This window comes from Myxine glutinosa, chromosome 11 (genome assembly GCF_964187855.1).
Source record: "Myxine glutinosa chromosome 11, kmMyxGlut1.1, whole genome shotgun sequence".
Taxonomy (NCBI): Eukaryota; Metazoa; Chordata; class Myxini; order Myxiniformes; family Myxinidae; genus Myxine; species Myxine glutinosa.
The window spans coordinates 3,884,689-3,904,604 of NC_136271.1; the positions used below are offsets into that span (position 1 = coordinate 3,884,689).

The window sequence follows — 19,916 nt, forward strand, 5'->3', positions numbered from 1 at the left end:
CTTTTCCTTCAGTCCATCCATACTTTCCGCAATCAACACCAGATCATCTGCATACAACAACTCCCACGGTAAACCCTCCTTTACGTTCTGAGCCAGCACCTCCATCACAGCTACAAATAGTAGTGGTCTTAGTACCGACCCCTGATGCACTCCCACCTCAAACTCACCACTGTTCCCGTCCTTCGTCCTTACAGCTGTGCGCGCTCTTTTGTACATTGCCATCACTACTCTGATCAACCATTCCTCCACTCCTAACTTCCTCAATGCCCATGTCAATACTTTGCGTGGAACCCTATCGAATGCTTTCTCCAGATCAACAAACCCAAAAAACAACTTCTTCCTCTTATCCATGTACTTCTCCTGCAACTGCCTCACAATGAAAAGCGCATCTGTCGTTCCTCTTCCTGGCATAAATCCAAACTGCATTTCGTCGATCTTCACTTTCTTCCTTATCCTCCTCTCCAACACCCTTTCCAATACCTTCATTCCATGCTCCAATAACTTTCTCGCTCGGTACGAGCCACACTCCAGAGGGTCACCTTTCCCCTTGTATAGAGGGACGAGGGTACTCAGTTCCCAATCCACTGGAATGCGGCCTTCTTTCACCACCAGATTACAGATCTCTGTCATTCTCTTCACACCCCAACTTCCTGCTGCCTTCAACATATCTCCCACAACTTCCGTCGGCCCTCCCGCTTTTCCACTCTTCATTGCTTTTATCGCTTCCTCAACTTCCTTCTCAGTTATCTTCTCTGCCGGTCCTAAAACTGGGTTACTCTCTATGTTGCCATCCCATTCATTCTCTGCATTCAACAGTATTTCCATATATCTTTTCCATCGTCCTTTAATTCCATCTGGGTCGACAACGATTTGTCCCACTTCATCCTTCAAGCAACTCACCCCCATCACATCACACCTCTCTTTCGCTATGTGCTTTGCAATCCTGAATACTGCTTTCTGACCCTCTTCCGAATCCAAGCGTTCTCCAAACATTTTCCTACATGCCTCCTGCGCCTTTGCTACCTCTTTCTTTGCAGCCTTCCTGGCTGCCTTATAACTTTCACTCTGCTGTTTCTGCTCCCGTACCCTTCGCCTTCTGCCACGCCTTGAATTTCTTCCTCTTCTTGTCAATCCTCTTTCCAACTTCAACATCCCACCACCATGTTTCCGAGTGCCTCGGTGGTCCTTTTGTCCATCCACATACCTCACCAACGGCTCCCAACTGACTAGCTTTCATTGACATCCAACGACTTTCAAGCTCAACCACATCATCCTCTACCCTACTCAGTCTCTCTTTTAATGCCTCCCTTACTGTCACCTCTTTCAACCTCCACACCTTCATTCTCGGTTGGTACTTCACCCGCCGAGCTCTCCTTGCACCTTTCACCCTTATGTCGCAGACAACCAAGTGGTGCTGTGAAACAGCCTCCTCCCCCGGGATCACCTTTGTGTCCCGGAGGTGCCCCCTATCTCGCCTACGCACCATCAGGTAGTCAACGGTTGTCGTCGACCCTCCTGACGTGTATGTAACAAGCTTATTGTCCTCTTTCTGGAACTGAGAATTACAAATCAACAAATCAGCTCCATCAGCAAACTCCAAAATCCTTTCACCTTCTCCATTTCTCACACCATATCCGTAACCCCCATGAACTCCCTCAAAACCATCCATAGTCCTTCCCACATGTCCATTCAGGTCTCCTCCCACCACAACAACTTCCTCATCTTTCACGTTTTCCATCAGCTTCTCTATCGCACACCAGAACTTGTCCTTCTCTTTATCGCTCCGATCAACCTGCGGAGCATATCCCCAGATGACGTTCACCAAGAGCTTTCCAATCATCATTTTCACCATCATCAACCTATCACTCACTCTAGTCACACTCACCACACTGTCTACAAACTCCTCAGAAAACAGGACACCAACACCATTCACGCCCTCCGGGCACCCTTGCCACACAAACTTGTATTTCTGTCCCTGCCTACCCTTCACCATTCTCACACCACTTCCCTTCCATCTCGTCTCTTGCACACAACATATGTCCACTCTTCTTCTGACCAATACTTCCACCACTTCTCCTGATCTCCCTGTCATTGTCCCTACATTCCATGTCCCAAACCTCAGAAACCGATCTCCACTTCGGGCTGCACCCTGCCCATATGTAGTTGTAATTGTCATGGTTCTCTTTTTGAGGCAATGTTTTTGAGGTCGGCATACTTAGTCGATAATAATAAGGTGTGTGTCAGTTTTACCTCTCCCAAAATACTTGTTACACAAAGTTGAAAATGGCACCATATTAATCGCCAAGGATCCGGGCAGTGAAAGGTCAAAATTAATTTGACTTAAGACAAAAACATTTTCATTATTCATGTCGGTGAATACCCAGACAAAGCAAGCGTGGACTATGCTACACCCGCCTTGGTGGCGAGACGCTGCTGATTGGCTGTGTGAGGCTAGGTGCACTGTGAGTGGCTCCTGGCATGTGATATCATACACCCTTACTGGTCCTGCTTCCCCGTTCTTATTATTTTAAAATAAACTGTTAGCAACAAACAAAAACAATAAAAGGTGAACCTCTGCCCCACGGGATTGCGAGTCATGTTATTATTAGTCCCCTACCGGTTTTCACCTGAGGAGACGAGGTTTTCTCTCCGTCGATCCGTTCGTCTGTCCGTCCCACCTGTGGTTTTTCAGACTTCTTCCCATACCCTGTAACATAATTCAACTGAAACTTGGTACATGGCTTCATTATGATAAGTTACAGAAGGAGTTCCAGTTTCAGGGTGTTTCATCATTATTTCACAGAATTTTGCCCTTTTTGGACTAGAAAATATCACATCGGTCGGCAAACAATCCTCGTTCTTGTTACATCATAAGTGTTCTCTTCATGACCTTCATGACCTTCCTTCCAAAGCATTCCCAAAGCAGGAGACAAAGCGGTGCTGACTTCACCTATTCACCATGCTGACAAAAGTTGTTATAATTTGGAACCAAAAATGAAATTGTTTCCCGATGAGGAAAAGGTGATTTCCATTCTCAGCCAAATGCCAGCAAAGATTGATGAAAGCATTCCCGACAATCTTTCAGGAGCACACAGAGTTGTTTTTTCAGTAGAGTACGAGTGGTAATAGTCGGTACAAAGGTGTTCATTTTTATGTGTACCCTGCGCCGAGGTTTCCATGCTTTTGCACCTCATGTTTGTGTTAAAGTGTTATTATTAAAATGGATTATCAAGTTGTCTGCACCAATTTGTGAGCCTGACTTGTTGCTCCGTCATCTTGGTGGGAAAGACATTTCAGGAAGCAACCATTGGTGCATGCAAATGTGGAAGCCACGTGAGTGTTTAACCAATCAGGCCAGTGTGTCCATGGCCTATCCAGGCCAGGACACATCACGTTTTTTTTTTACTCAGTCAAATTATATCCTATTTAATGTTGGCTCCATTTATTAGTTCCTCTTCAAGGATTGTCAGCTGTTGTTCACCTGTAAAGGCTACCTGTTTTGGTACCAAGGTATAGTGTTCAATAGGAGCCTCGTTGAACCCAGAGATGCTCAGCACCCTCTTTTCTCCTCTCTCTCTCTCTCTCTCTCTCTCTCTCTCTCTCTCTCTCTCTCTCTCTCTCCCCTTCTCCCTCTGTCGCCACCTATCGGCCGTTGGTGCGTTGGGTGTAGCGTCATGGCGGCTGTGAGCAACTGCTCTGTGTTTTGGTGAGTCCGTCGTGAGGTTTCCCCCCTCTCCTGCCCTCCCCTGCCCCCCTCCCTCTCCTTTTCCATCCTGTGTGCCTTGGCATTTGTTTCCATCTGTTCTACACCTTTGCCTTCGAGAGAGAGAGGATTGAGAGCAGGCCCATTTTGGGTGCGGCCTACTGGCGTTGACGGCGCGTTGTAAGCCATTTCTGTGCTTATAATGCACGTTTATTTTTTACTTTAGTTCGTTTATTTAGGTTTGATACCCTCTTGTCCGGCTCGGACAAGCGGGGGGAGGGGGGGGGGTATTTTCGCCGGAATGGCGAATGCACGCTCTCGTCGCGATGACTTTGAAGGTTTAACCAGGAAGCACGCGTTTGTGTGCGTGCCTCCGGATGGAGTCCCTGTCGAGGACATCATCCTCGCTGTGGGGAGCATTGTTGGGGATGAAAATATACGTGCAGCTTCGCGTATGAACCAGAAAGTGGTGGTGTTCGTTTCGGACGAGGAACTCGTCCATGACGTGGTAAGTGCGGGAATAACCACGGAAAGCGGTCACTTTATGATGGCGTCGCCGCTATTAACTCCCGCGACGAGAGTGGTTATCTCTAACGTACCACCATTTATCCCAAATGACAAGTTAATGACCGTGCTATCACGGTACGGTAAAATGGTATCGAGGATTTCAACAATCCCTCTTGGGTGTCGGAATGAACGTGTTAAGCACGTAATGAGCTTCCGCAGACAAGTGTATATGGTCCTTCCAGACCGTGGGGACGACACAGGCCTCAACATCACTTTCAAAATTAATTTTGAAGAGGCAAATTACCAGCTATACGCATCGTCCACCACCTTAACATGCTTTCAGTGTGGAGCGTATGGACATTTAAAACGTTCTTGTCCCAAAGCCTCGTGTGTCAGGTGTGGCAAGACAGGTCACACTGCCATAGGTTGTAAGGAGGAGGTCGCTCTGCTAATGAATACGCCCAGTGGGAGGGAAGCTAACGCTTCTCCACTAATGGATACTCCCAGTGGGAGGGAGGTTAACGTTGCTCCACTAATTGAGATTCCCAGTGGGGGGGGGGGGGGATTAACGCATTGCCACCGCTTAAAATTCCTAATGAGGGTGAATCCAGTGTTCCAAGCGTGAACGTATTTATTCCTCCTCAGCAAAATGTTGAAATGGACACTGATAGTAAAGTGGGGACGAGTAAACGAAGGGCTCCGGATGATAGTGACTCATCTGGAGCAGGTAAAAAGGTTGTGCTCGATTTGCAGGCTGTTAGTGAAAAAACTCTTCAGGATGCACCTGGAATCTCTCTACAAAGCGTGGACCAAATAAATAAAGAGGAAAACCCAGAAAAGAGCATCAGGGTTCAGCCGCTAAAACAACGCGCTTCCATTACTCACACAGACGACGTTAATGATGTAAATAATTCAGGCCACGATACCGTGAATGGTGCATCATTGATCCAAGCGAATGTCGCCGAACAGGCTGACATCCATAATAAATCTGCCAATATAGCAGATAAGGGTGGAAACATAAATCCACAGGAATGTGGGAATAATGATTTCATGCCAATTGAGGAAATCAGTAATCAATGTGCTGATGTTTCCCAAACACAGCACTGCGTGGACCCCCCAGACAAGGGAAGGCTAGGTTGCATAGCAGGAGAAGAAAACGGTATTGACCCAGACCCCATTGGACCACTTTCTGATTTATCAGAATCGGAAGAGGAGGTGGAGGTAACAGCATTATCACAATTAATGCCAGATCAACCCCCAACCCCTCCCCATATTGTTCTCTCTTTCCTTAATGAAACGTATAGACAGCGAAATGTCATCATTGGGGATCATTTCCCTGATTTGGCTCCCTTTATTCAGGCTGCAAAACTAGTCATAAAAAAATCTGAGGAACTAAACCTAACAAAATCGCAGTTTCATCGACTAAAGAAAATCATAACAAAGGCAAAGAGTGAGTACTCACAGTGTCAGACAAAATTTACTAATGAGTGACGAAGACGCTTAATCTTGCAACACTCAATATAAATGGCGGTGGGGCCAGTCACGTCCGCCAGATCCAAGTGAATAGTTTATTCAAACGGAAACAAGTCGATGTAATATTACTGCAAGAAACTCATATTATTGAGAAGGTTGAACATGACTGGTGCAACATGTTCAAAGGTAAATGTTTCTTCAGTAATATGTCATCTGTATCTGCTGGAGTGGGGTTTTTGTTAAAACCAGGACTTGTACCTGAATCTTGCCTCTTTCAGGAGGTGATTCGGGGACGTTTTGCCTCCCTAGAATTGGTGATCAATAGCCTGAAGCTCATTATTTTTAATGTATATGCACCAAGTGAGAGTACTGACCGTAAAGCCTTCTTTACTGAAGTGATAAACCATTTAAATTTGTTTGACCCAAATCAGTGCATATGCATGGGGGGAGATTTCAATTGTACGCTAGAGCCCAAAATAGACAGAAATTCACCGGAACCACATCCCGAGTCCCATGGTGACCTCTCCCAGTTTCTTTCAGGTGGGGCTTTTTTGGATGTATGGCGATTGATGCACCCAAATGACCGGCAGTTTACATGGTGTCGATGCTCCAATGGCCAAGTATCCTTAGCGAGGCTTGACCGCTGGTACATCACCCCACGATTAAGGAATATTGTAACCTCCTCAACTATTACCCCTTCCATCTTCTCTGACCACCACATGGTCACGATGGGCCTATCTTTCCCTCAATTCAAACGGAGGAGCGCCTATTGGAAATTCAATACAAGTCTTTTGGATGATACCCTGTTTAAGGAAGCCTTTCGCATCCTATGGATAGCTATAGTTGGAAAAAAGCCCCTCTTTGCTTCCACTAACCTTTGGTGGGATAATATGAAAACTCATATACGACTGTTTTGTCAACAGTTTAATTCCCACATCACTCATGAAAGTCAAATCACATTGGCACGGTTGGAAACCGAAATTCTAAAACTGCAAAACAAAATGGCAGAGCAAGAAAATGAGACAAATTATAAATTGCTCCTTGAAAAAAGGACCCAACTCCGGGAACTATTACAGGAGAAGGCTGCAGGACTACTAGTTAGACTGAGAGTAAAAAGCATTAAAGTATCAGATAGTCCTAGCAAAGCCTTCTTTCACTTAGAAGCTGAAACGAAGCCTCCCCAGCTTATTTTATCAGTTAAGGACCCCAGTGGGAATGAAATTACAAGTTCTGAAGGGGTAAAAATCACTATTAGAAAGTATTATTCTGAACTATTTGCTAAAAAAGATATACATATATGAGGATAAAATAAAATGTTTTACCTCCCATCTCCCAACCCTAACTGAGACTCAACGCCTGGAGCTGGATGTGCCTTTAAGCCTTGATGAATTACAGCGTGCCCTGGTTGGAATGGAATCTGGAAAGACTCCGGGAATTGATGGCCTGCCAGCTGAGTTTTACATGGAATTTTGGGACATATTGGGCCCGGAACTACTGATTGTATTCCAAGAATCCTTGCGAAAAGGTGTAATGCCACTAAGTCTAAGGAGAGCAGTGGTGAGTCTTCTCCCAAAGTCAGGAGATCTCCGGCGGATGGAGAATTGGAGACCGGTTTCAATAATGTGCACTGACTATAAAATGGTTTCGAAAGCAATGGCAAATCGTTTGAAAAAAGTCATTGGTGATCTGGTTTTACCTGATCAGACATTCTGCATCCCCAGTCGTTCGATTTACGACAACATTTTTTTCGTGCGGGATTTAATGTATGCTCGCCATGACCAAAATGATTTTGGAATATGTTTTCTAGACTTTGAAAAAGCCTTTGACAGCATTGACCATGTTTTCTTGTGCCATGTTCTTGAAGCATGTGGGTTTGGGGTAATTTTCAGGGCCTTTATAACTCTATTGTACACTGACATCTCCAGTGTAATTAAGGTGAACAATGAACTGGTTCCCCCCATAAAGGTTCAGAGGGGGGTACGGCAGGGTTGCCCAGTCTCAGGTTTGCTTTTTGCGTTAGCAATGGAGCCATTACTTTGCACACTGAGAAAGAATATCTCTGGCCTGACCTGTTTTCCTGGAAACCCACCAATGACTATATCGGCCTATGCAGATGATGTTTGCGTCATTATAAAAAACCACCAAGACATTGTCGCTCTTGTAAAGTCCTTAAGAACCTTTTTCATGGCTTCATCTCTGAAGGTTAATTGGACGAAAAGCAAAGCTCTTTGGGTGCCATACCTTAATAGTTGCCTACCTGTCTCAACACATCTGCCTGCTCTTCCAGAAAACTTGGAGTGGAAAGCAGATGGTGTTGATTACCTTGGTGTGTCCCTGGGCTCTACACAATTTGAGAAAAGGAATTGGGAAGGTGTGACTGGAGAAATAGACAGGAGGCTGAACCTGTGGAAAAGAGCCCTACCGCACCTCTCATTTAAGGGCCGAGTCTTAGTGGCAAACAACTTGGTTGCTACAACGTTGTGGCATCGCTTTATTTGCCTGCAACCACCAGAAGTGCTGCTGGACAGGATACAGGCCAAACTTGTGGACTTTTTTTGGGGAGGCCATCATTGGCTGCGGCCAAGCGTAATATGCCATACTTCATCTGAAGGTGGTCAGAGCCTTGTTCACGTGAGATCCCGTCTCATGGCTTTTCGCCTGTGCTCCATTCAACGCCTCCTATTTGGTGAAAACCTGCCAAACCATGCCTTGGCTTGTCATATTTTACAGCAGGCGGGTAGACTCGGCTATGGTCTCGAAGTATTCCTGACTCACCTTAAGTACGTGAATACATCAACGCTCCCCATATTTTACCAGAGCCTTCTCAGTGCCTGGGAAAGACTTTCCGTGAGCCGTAAAGCGGACACTTACTCCCCAGGGATGTTCGAGGTTGAACCCCTGTTCTTCAATCCTCTCTTCCCTGATGTTCCCAAGAGTCGTCATCTGTGCCAACGCTTTATTGAGGCAGGCATAAACAAAGTATGGCACCTTCGGCCAAACTCCGGTGTCGGGTGGAGGAATGTGGAGGAAATTTCAACCTTGACGGCGATTCGGTCCAAGAGGACAATTGGAACGATGTTGAGGAAAGTTGTTCAAAAACGTCATCAGCTACAGAAACTTTGGACTTGGAATACTTTTGGGCACCCCAACGAGTCCCCGTTTCCGAAACTGATTTTTGACTGCCTTCCCAAGGAACTTCCACCTGTTAGCACAGGGACAAGTGTATTGCACGCTGAGAGCAGCAAGAGCCTGTATAGGTGGTGGTTATCTCAAGTTCTTGGTATTCCTCCGCTAAATGGAGTAGCACGATGGAAGAGGCTACTCCCTGCCAGGCCCCCCAATGAACCTGTATGGGAATCGATGTATTGTAAGCTGATTAACAAAAGAACAGGTGATCTTCAGTGGCGCCTTGCCCACTGGATCATCCCATGCAACATATATGTATGGAATTTTGCCCCAATATCTGCATGTTGCCCCTTTTGTTCTGTAAATGAGGATGTTTTTCATTTTTTTATTGGTTGTGAAAGACTTTTTCCTTTATTTGAATGGTTAGACTTTGTGTCGTTCAAAATGAATTTCAGATTTACTTTTCGATCCTTTATTTTTGGGCTCAAAAAGAGACGGCAACACAACAAAGAATATGAACTGTTGTGCTTTTTTGTAGCTACAGCAAAGCTTGCTACTTACCTGTCCAGAAAGGAGAAGCGGAATGGTAAGCCCATTCATCAATGCAATGTCATGACGTTTTTCAACGCACTGTGTGCTGCAAGGCTAAAACATGAGTTTGAGTTTTCCAAGATCATGGGTGAAATTGATGGATTTGTAGAAAAATGGTGTTTGAAAAGTGTCTGTGAAGTCCGCCAAAACGAGTTGGTATTATTTTTCTCTTGATTGTTCATAATTTCTACACTTCGTAGTATTGCTGCAGAAGATTGCATTTGTTTTCCGTAAAATTTGAACTGATCAACGCATGTATCTGTATTGTTTCCTCGCTTCATCGTTTTCTCTTGTTTTTGGCTTTGTTGATTTTATACACTGTACATCCATGCATTTTATAGTTTTTGGAATAAAAGGACGTCAAAAGTCAAAAATTCTCTCTCTCTCTCTCTCTCTCTCTCTCTCTCTCTCTCTCTCTATCTATCTATCTATCTATCTATCTATCTATCTATCTATCTCTCTCTCTCCTACATTGGACGCAAGACGCAGAGGTTGAGCCCACAGTCCCAAAATTAGGTGTCGCCCCCAAACGAGCTGCCCCCCATGAGCGCAGGGTCACCCCCCTTCCATGTTATGAGCAGCAAGAGTATTTATAGGTCTTGCGTGAAACTTCTTCTTGGGGACCCACCTCTAGCTGGGGTTACCCGGTGGAAAGGACTCTTGCCTCCCGGTCCCCCCTCTGAGCCTTTATGGGATACAATGTATGCTGGACTTATTTCTAAAAGAACAGGTGACCTTCAGTGGCGTTTGGCCCACTGGATTGTTCCTTCCAATGCTGTCATTCGTTTTTTTTCCCCCCATTTCCGGCTGTTGCCCCTTTTGTCCGGTGAGGGAAGATTTGTTTCATGCTTTTATTAATTGTGAAAGACTTTCTCCTTTGTTTCATTGGTTAAATTTTATTTCCCATAGATTGCAGGTTACCTTTTCTTTGAAAGCTTACATCTTTGGCTTTCCTCCCAAAAAGGGAACCACATCTATTGTATTCGGGTTCCTAACTGCTACTGCTAAACTGGCCGTATACCTGTCGCGGAAGGCGAAGCTGGGCGGCAGACCCATGCAGGAATGCAGTATTATGGTGTTTTTTAGTTCGTTGGTGTCAGCAAGGCTCAAGCTTGAATTTGGCTGTGTCCAAACTGCAAACGACCTTGCAAATTTTGTTGCGACCTGGTGTGTTGGAGGGATTTGTGAGGTCCAAGATAACAAATTGTTAATTTCTGTATAATACAGTGCGGGTGTTTCTTATACACTGTTCCATGCTTCTCCTTGCCGGCGTTTTCCCTCAGGGTTGCAGATGCGATTGTAAATTTGTACATATATAATTATGCCTAGTTTAGAAATTATGCCTAGATTTTCTCCTCGTGTGTTTTTTTTGGTATTTGCACCTTTTCTGTCGCTTGGTTTGCAGTGTACTGATTGTGTTTTTCCTTCCGGGATTGCTATGATTTTACTGATTTTCCTGGATGAATTGCTTTTGGTGGTACTCTTGTTTTATACTTTTATAATAAAAAGAGCTTAAAAGTCAAGTCTCTCTCTCTCCTTGTCCTCACTGCTCATGTGGTAAGTAATTCAACAGCTGTTGGGGATGAAGGAGCATTTTTCAAATTGGGACATGTTGAGGGATTTTGCAATTTGGCAGCATGGATTGGCAAGGGAGGTCTTATTCTGGTTCTTCTGACCTTCCCAGCATGGGTGAACAAGCTGGCATAGAATGAAATGACAATACCTGTGGCATACCTCTGAATAATTGGAACGCACAGAAAGGTGGAGTTCCACTAATGTAAGATAAGAATATGAAATTTTGGGATATAACTATTGCAAACCAATAGAGCCATATTCTTTATTTTGTAACGGTACAACTTTTTGTATTTTGTAACGGTTGTACGTTTTTGTAACGGTACGACTGCATAATAATCAACGACATCATTTAATAATGTAATTTAATAATCTGTGGGAACCCTTCATCATTCTCTGGCAGGATTCTTCAAGCAGATGGACTGTGCGAATCTGTACTGTTTGGATTACCTCTTGTGGTGAAACCAACAAGCTGTTGGAAACTTGAATGGGAAGATCTAGAAAGCAACCGTCAATTCTTCCATGCACTCTGTCATACACTTCAGGTCAGGCCACACAAATAAAACCCCTTCCATGAGCCTACACCTATTTAAAAAAAAAAAAAAATAGAAAATAAAACACGCACACCAGTCATTCCTACAAATTACATGATCATACCAGAACACCATTTAGCAGAGCACATACCTGTGCCAGGCTAAACGCTTTACGTTTTGTATCCCACGGTTAGGTTGGATCGACATCCGGACCTTAAAACTAAAATCCAATCGGCTTGTTCTTCTCACCTTTCCAACTCATCCACCTAGTTTTGTCATAACTCGCCCATAACTTTTGAGATATCCTCCTCACAACCAAACAAACAAACAGGGGTGAATACATCACCTTAGTCCACCTCCATAATCACAATGATGTGGAGGCAATAATCCATAATCACAATAATGTGGAGGCAATAATTAATAATCACAATAATGTGGAGGCAATAATTAATAATCACAATAATGTGGAGGCAATAATCCATAATCACAACAATGTGGAGGCAATAATTAATAATCACAATGATGTGGAGGCAATAATTAATAATCACAATAATGGGAAGGCAATAATTAATAATCACAATAATGTGGAGGCAATAATCCATAATCACAACAATGTGGAGGCAATAATTAATAATCACAATGATGTGGAGGCAATAATTAATAATCACAATAATGTGGAGGCAATAATTAATAATCACAATGATGTGGAGGCAATAATTAATAATCACAATGATGTGGAGGCAATAATTAATAATCACAATAATGTGGAGGCAATAATTAATAATCACAATAATGTGGAGGCAATAATCCATAATCTCAACAATGTGGAGGCAATAATTAATAATCACAATGATGTGGAGGCAATAATTAATAATCACAATTATGTGAAGGCAATAATTAATAATCACAATAATGTGGAGGCAATAATCCATAATCACAACAATGTGGAGGCAATAATTAATAATCACAATAATGTGGAGGCAATAATTAATAATCACAATGATGTGGAGGCAATCTATATATATAAAACACAGTGTGTGTGTGTGTGTGTGTGTGTGTGTGTGTGTGTGTGTGTGCGTGTGTGTGTGTGTGTGTAATACCGATATGACGCTATGAAAAAAAAAAATCGCTATGACGCCATGAAACGCTATGACGCCATGAACGCTATGAAAAAAAAAATTGCTCGCTTTGCCAAGGGGCTCGCTCCCTCCCCCTCCCCCCCGTTCCCCTCCCCCCCTTCCCCTCCCCCTCCCCTTCCCCCTCCCCCTCCCCTCCCCCGCCCGGCAATGCCGGGTACTTCTGCTAGTAATTAATAATCACAATAATGTGGAAGCAATAATTAATAATCACAATGATGTGGAAGCAATAATTAATAATCACAATAATGTGGAGGCAATAATTAATAATCACAATCATGTGGAGGCAATAATTAATAATCACAATGATGTGGAAGCAATAATTAATAATCACAATAATGTGGAGGCAATAATTAATAATCACAATAATGTGGACTAATTAATAATCACAATAATGTGGAGGCAATAATTAATAATCACAATAATGTGGAGGCAATAATTAATAATCACAATAATGTGGAGGCAATAATTAATAATCACATAATGTGGAGGCAATAATTAATAATCACAATAATGTGGAGGCAATAATTAATAATCACAATAATGTGGAGGCAATAATTAATAATCACAATAATGTGGAGGCAATAATTAATAATCACAATAATGTGGAGGCAATAATTAATAATCACAATAATGTGGAGGCAATAATTAATAATCACAATGATGTGGAGGCAATAATTAATAATCACAATAATGTGGAGTTAATAATTAATAATCACAATAATGTGGAGGCAATAATTAATAATCACAACAATGTGGAGGCAATAATTAATAATCACAATAATGTGGAGGCAATAATTAATAATCACAATAATGTGGAGGCAATAATTAATAATCACAATAATGTGGAGGCAATAATTAATAATCATAATAATGTGGAAGCAATAATCCATAATCACAATAATATGGAGGCAATAATCCATTATCACAATAATGTGGAGGCAATAATTAATAATCACAATAATGTGGAGGCAATAATTAATAATCACAATAATGTGGAGACTAATTAATAATCACAATAATGTGGAGGCAATAATTAATAATCACAATAATGTGGAGGCAATAATTAATAATCACAATAATGTGGAGGCAATAATTAATAATCACAATAATGTGGAGGCAATAATTGATAATCACAATAATGTGGAGGCAATAATTAATAATCACAATGATGTGGAGGCAATAATTAATAATCACAATAATGTGGAGGCAATAATTAATAATCACAACAATGTGGAGGCAATAATTAATAATCACAATGATGTGGAGGCAATAATTAATAATCACAATAATGTGGAGGCAATAATTAATAATCACAATAATGTGGAGGCAATAATTAATAATCACAATAATGTGGAGACTAATTAATAATCACAATAATGTGGAGGCAATAATTAATAATCACAATAATGTGGAGGCAATAATTAATAATCACAATAATGTGGAGGCAGTAATTAATAATCACAATAATGTGTAGGCAATAATTAATAATCACAATAATGTGGAGGCAATAATTAATAATCACAACAATGTGGAGGCAATAATTAATAATCACAATAATGTGGAGGCAATAATTAATAATCACAATAATGTGGAGGCAATAATTAATAATCACAATAATGTGGAGGCAATAATTAATAATCATAATAATGTGGAAGCAATAATCCATAATCACAATAATATGGAGGCAATAATTAATAATCACAATGATATGGAGGCAATAATTAATAATCACAACAATGTGGAGGCAATAATTAATAATCACAATAATGTGGAGGCAATAATTAATAATCACAATAATGTGGAGGCAATAATTAATAATCACAATAATGTGGAGGCAATAATTAATAATCATAATAATGTGGAAGCAATAATCCATAATCACAATAATATGGAGGCAATAATCCATAATCACAATAATGTGGAGGCAATAATTAATAATCACAATAATGTGGAGGCAATAATTAATAATCACAATAATGTGGAGGCAATAATTAATAATCACAATAATGTGGAGGCAATAATTAATAATCACAATAATGTGGAGGCAATAATTAATAATCACAATAATGTGGAGGCAATAATTAATAATAACAATAATGTGGAGGCAATAATTAATAATCACAATAATGTGGAGGCAATAATTAATAATCACAATAATGTGGAGGCAATAATTAATAATCACAATAATGTGGAGGCAATAATTAATAATCACAATAATGTGGAGGCAATAATTAATAATCACAATAATGTGGAGGCAATAATTAATAATCACAATGACGTGGAGGCAATAATTAATAATCACAATAATGTGGAGGCAATAATTAATAATCACAATAATGTGGAGGCAATAATTAATAATCACAATAATGTGGAGGCAATAATTAATAATCACAATAATGTGGAGGCAATAATTAATAATCACAATAATGTGGAGGCAATAATTAATAATCACAATAATGTGGAGGCAATAATTAATAATCACAATGATGTGGAGGCAATAATTAATAATCACAATAATGTGGAGGCAATAATTAATAATCACAATAATGTGGAGGCAATAATTAATAATCACAACAATGTGGAGGCAATAATTAATAATCACAATAATGTGGAGGCAATAATTAATAATCACAATAATGTGGAGGCAATAATTAATAATCACAATAATGTGGAGGCAATAATTAATAATCATAATAATGTGGAAGCAATAATCCATAATCACAATAATATGGAGGCAATAATCCATAATCACAATAATGTGGAGGCAATAATTAATAATCACAATAATGTGGAGGCAATAATTAATAATCACAATAATGTGGAGGCAATAATTAATAATCACAATAATGTGGAGGCAATCCTTAATAATCACAATAATGTGGAGGCAATAATTAATAATCACAATAATGTAGAGGGAATAATTAATAATCACAATAATGTGGAGGCAATAATTAATAATCACAATAATGTGGAGGCAATAATTAATAATCACAATAATGTGGAGGCAATAATTAATAATCACAATAATGTGGAGGCAATAATTAATAATCACAATAATGTGGAGGCAATAATTAATAATCACAATAATGTGGAGGCAATAATCCATAATCACAATAATGTGGAGGCAATAATCCATAATCACAACACATTGCTCACTTGGTGCAGATAAATACCCTGCACACACCAAGCAAAAAGTGCGGTTGAGCAATTGGTTCATGTCTGTCCGTCCGTCTTATCAATTTAACATCGTCTTTTCATGTTCGAGGAACAACGTGTTTAAATCGAATGTTATATTTTGAACACAAATTGGAACATTAATCAGAAGACTACGTTTCTTGTTTTAACAATTTGGGTTTCAATCTGTCCCAATCGTACAGGCACACAATGGAGTGAGATTTTTTTACCGTCTCCCTTCCTGGCAATCAAACAAAATCGAAAATCATTATAAACAGGAAACCCTGTTTTTAAGGACGTCATAATACGACAGACAAGAATAACTCATGTAACATGTTCGATAGGGTGCTGTAATAACGCTGGGAAAATGGCGGTAACACCCAGAATTAATTTTATTTATACGCATTTAAACATCTTCAAACCTCTTTAAATTGAACTACGTATATACTTAAAGACTGTATAAAACATATCGTCTTCATAATACTTCCAAGAACAATGTAAATTTTTGCAATATATCGATATTTACACTACCGGTCAAAAGTTTTAGAACACCTCAGTTTTTCCAGTTTTTATTGAAATTTACACAGTTTAATGTCTCAATGTACTCTGAAATTAAGCATAGAACAAATAAACAATTGGAGATTTTAAAAAAGAAATAATAGAATCATTTTGTTTAACAAAATTTAATTTAAATTTTTGACTCAGCAAAGTAGCCACCTTTTGCAGATATAACCACCGAACACACTCGTGGCATTCTTTCAACAATGGAAATCAAATATTGTTCGGGAAGTTCTTCCCAACACTGTTGCAGAAGTTCCCACAAATGTGTTGCACTTGTAGGTTGCTTTGATTTCACCCTTCTGTCCAGTTCATCCCACACCAGCTCGATGGGGTTTAAGTCGAGACTGTGCTGGCCATTCCATGATTTGAAGCCTGCCATCTTGTTCTTTTCCTCGAAGGTAGTTTTGACATAGCCTGGAGGTGTGTTTAGGGTCATTATCTTGCTGTAGGACGAACCCCTGACCAACTACGTGTATACCAGAGGGTATTGCATGGCGCTGCAAAATGCTGTGGTAGCCCTTTTGGTTCAGGGTGCCAGTCACTCTGTGCAAGTCGCCGACTCTGGATCCAGCAAAAGAGCCCCAGACCATCACGCATCCTCCTCCATGTTTGACAATTGATGTCACACACTGAGGAACCATCCTTTCACCTACTCGACGGCGTACAAAAACCTTGCGTGATGAACCAAAGATTTCAAATTTTGATTCATCGGTCCATAAGACCTTCTTCCAGTCTTCAGTAGTCCACTGGCGGTGCTTCATGGCTCAGGCAAGCCTCTTTTTCTTATTTTTCCATCTTAGCAATGGCTTTCTTACTGCCACTCGACCTGTCAAACCTGCAGCTCGAAGTCTTCTCTTCACAGTTGAAACTGAGACTTGCTTACTTCAACCAGTGTTAAGCTGTGCTTGAAGCTGTTGTCCTGTGAGCCGCTTATCACGTAAGCTGTTGACTCTCAGAAACCTGAATTCTGATTCTGTTGTGGCTTTGGGTCTGCCAGACCTCTTCCTGTCAGAGTTTCCTCCAGTTTCCAATATACTACTTCCTGCAGTGCAATATTGTCCAAATAATGCTTCAGAGGGTGTAATAACAGTCTGTTCCAATACTGCTTTTATACAGACTGGGGGTTTGCAATCAAGTAATCAGCAGAGGTTGGGTCACCTGTAGGAATTGTTTGCATCAACTTTCAAGGCTTAATTTACTTACATTGCTGCAGAACAGGTGTGAGTTCTTAACCCATTACTTGTTCCCTGAAGAAGGCCTTTTTTTACAATATAACTGTGCAATTTACATTTTCCCGTTTTTGCTAACCTAAACTTTTTTTTAACCTCTGGCAATTTAATGCTTACCTTTGTACCATTTCAGGTTATTCACTGGACATTAAACGGCATAGATTTCAATAAAAACTGGAAAAATTGAGGTGTTCTAAAACTTTTGACTGGTAGTGTAGTATTAGAGAGGGTGTCCTGCTTTTTGAGGTGAAGAAGAGGCCGCCATATAGGTATGTACTGATCATCTCCATCAACTCGTCTTTATCGTAGCAATCATCAACATCGCGATTGCATTATTGGATCAAGTTTAATTATTATTAAGGGTAAGTTTCATGATCTTAACTCAAGCAAACCAAAACGACCCTCGGTAGAGCGCATTCCTCCACCAGGTTGAACAGTTTACATTTTATACACCACTGATAGGCTGGATTCGGATCCTCTCCAAATTCTAATAATTTTGGCCTTGTCACACACCCAATCTCCCCCAAATTTCGTTTGAATCCGTCCACAACCTTTTGAGATATCCTGTTCACAGACAGACAAACAGACAGGTATGAAAACATAAACCTCCGTGCACCTTTGGTGGCAGAGGTAATAAACTTTATTTAATGTTCTTCACACAGGAATCGAACTTCATAACCCTGGTGTTGGGCTAGCGGCTAGGGTGCCGGCTTAGGATCCGAGGATCCTGGGTTCAGAATCCCGGTCAATCGCTGAAGTAACGCCAGGGGGGTTGTTGACTCAGCCTGTCATCCTTCTGAGGTCGGCAAATTGAGTACCAGTTCACTGGTAATTCCCTGCTTGTCGTTAAATGCGGCAAAAAGGGTTGGCGTCAGGAAGGGCATCCGGCCGTAAAACATTGCTTCAAAAAGGGGACCGAAAAACAACAACAACCACAGTTCCCGAAAAAGGCCAACCCCCGCTTGCAGGGAAAAATGGCCTCTAAAGGTGGTTTTTTTTTAGTTTGGTTTTTTTTACACAGGAATCGAACTTCATACAGACCGCTAAGCCAACAAGCCTAGTGTTGGCTTAGCGGTTGGGGTGCTGGCTTGGGATCCTAGGATCCTGGGTTCGAATCCCGGTCAATTGCTGAATTAATGCCAGGGGGGTTGAGACAGCCTGTCATCCTTCCGAGGTTGGCAAATTGAGTACCAGTGCACTGGTAATTCCCTGTGCATCGCAAGAGGCGACTAACAGGGTTGGCGGCAGGAAGGGCATCTGGCCATAAAACATTGCTTCAAAGAGGGGACCACGGTGCCCGAAAAAGGCCAACACCCGCTCTGCGGGGGAAAATGGCCTCTAAAGGTGGTTCTTAATAACACTTTTATTCATGAAAATAAATAGCACAAAAACAACGCACAAACATGTTAATAAAGGTTTAGTTTGGACAAAATTTAAAGTTGAAGTTGCTAACCGTATTTACCCCATTAACCCCAAAGTTTACGGATTTACAGTTCACAGGGATTTTCAAGAATGTAACCCCCTGCGAACGACAAGGCCCTCCTTTATATAATTGAACACTGCGCGTGGTATCGTGTTCTATGAACTCTCTCGTTGTATTTGGATTTATTCAGCAATAACAAACTTATTCCAGGTTAAGTCCTTTGGGAAGGACTTCTGCTGTATAGATTAAATTGATGCTTGAAATTTAATGCCAAAAATGTTAAAACTTCCATAATGAAAATTTTGGATGGATAATTCTACCGCTGCCATTGTAGGAGCTGATACTATTACATTTCTGCAAAGGTGCTTCAAAATCAAGGCTAATTGGTGTTGCTATGATTCAGGAGCGACAGCAGTTTCTCCTCGCTTCCTACGAGACCATAAGTGCAGTTCAAAGAAAGGCCTGCCCAGTACAGGCGTACTTTGTGTTGTTGCCTTCACCTGCCCTCACCTTGCTCATCAAAGCTGTTGTATCAGCGGAACTGTTGCTGCCATGTCAACAACCCATATATGCTGAGGATCCCACACCTGATGCTCTGCGAGACATGCAGGTGAAGATACAGTATATATTGTGTCGGGACTATAGGATGTGCAACTTAATTTTGCAAGATCTGATTCTGAAGAATGCATTGGAATTAATACATCATCAACCAGGGTGCATTGGATCAGCTAGAAGTGATGAAAACCTACAACCCACTGCAAGTGAAAAGTCTTCTAGATCGCCACCTCCAGGAAGCCTTTGGCAAATTACCTTTATGCAATATTCCCACAAGTCGTCTCAGCAAGAGGCAACAGCAATCCATCTCTTTTCAGGTGATGTTAGTTT

General features: G+C 41.1%; 1 protein-coding gene across 1 annotated transcript in view; it reads left to right on the plus strand.

Moving 5' to 3' along the window:
* Nucleotides 1-19,916, plus strand: part of LOC137436187 (meiosis 1 arrest protein) — a 49,356-nt gene that overhangs the window by 28,535 nt on the left and 905 nt on the right. The window contains exons 7-9 of the mRNA XM_078765930.1: nt 11,376-11,517; nt 19,435-19,641; nt 19,745-19,903. Coding sequence (XP_078622056.1) covers nt 11,376-11,517; nt 19,435-19,641; nt 19,745-19,903 — 508 coding nt within the window. The remainder of the gene's footprint in view (nt 1-11,375; nt 11,518-19,434; nt 19,642-19,744; nt 19,904-19,916) is intronic.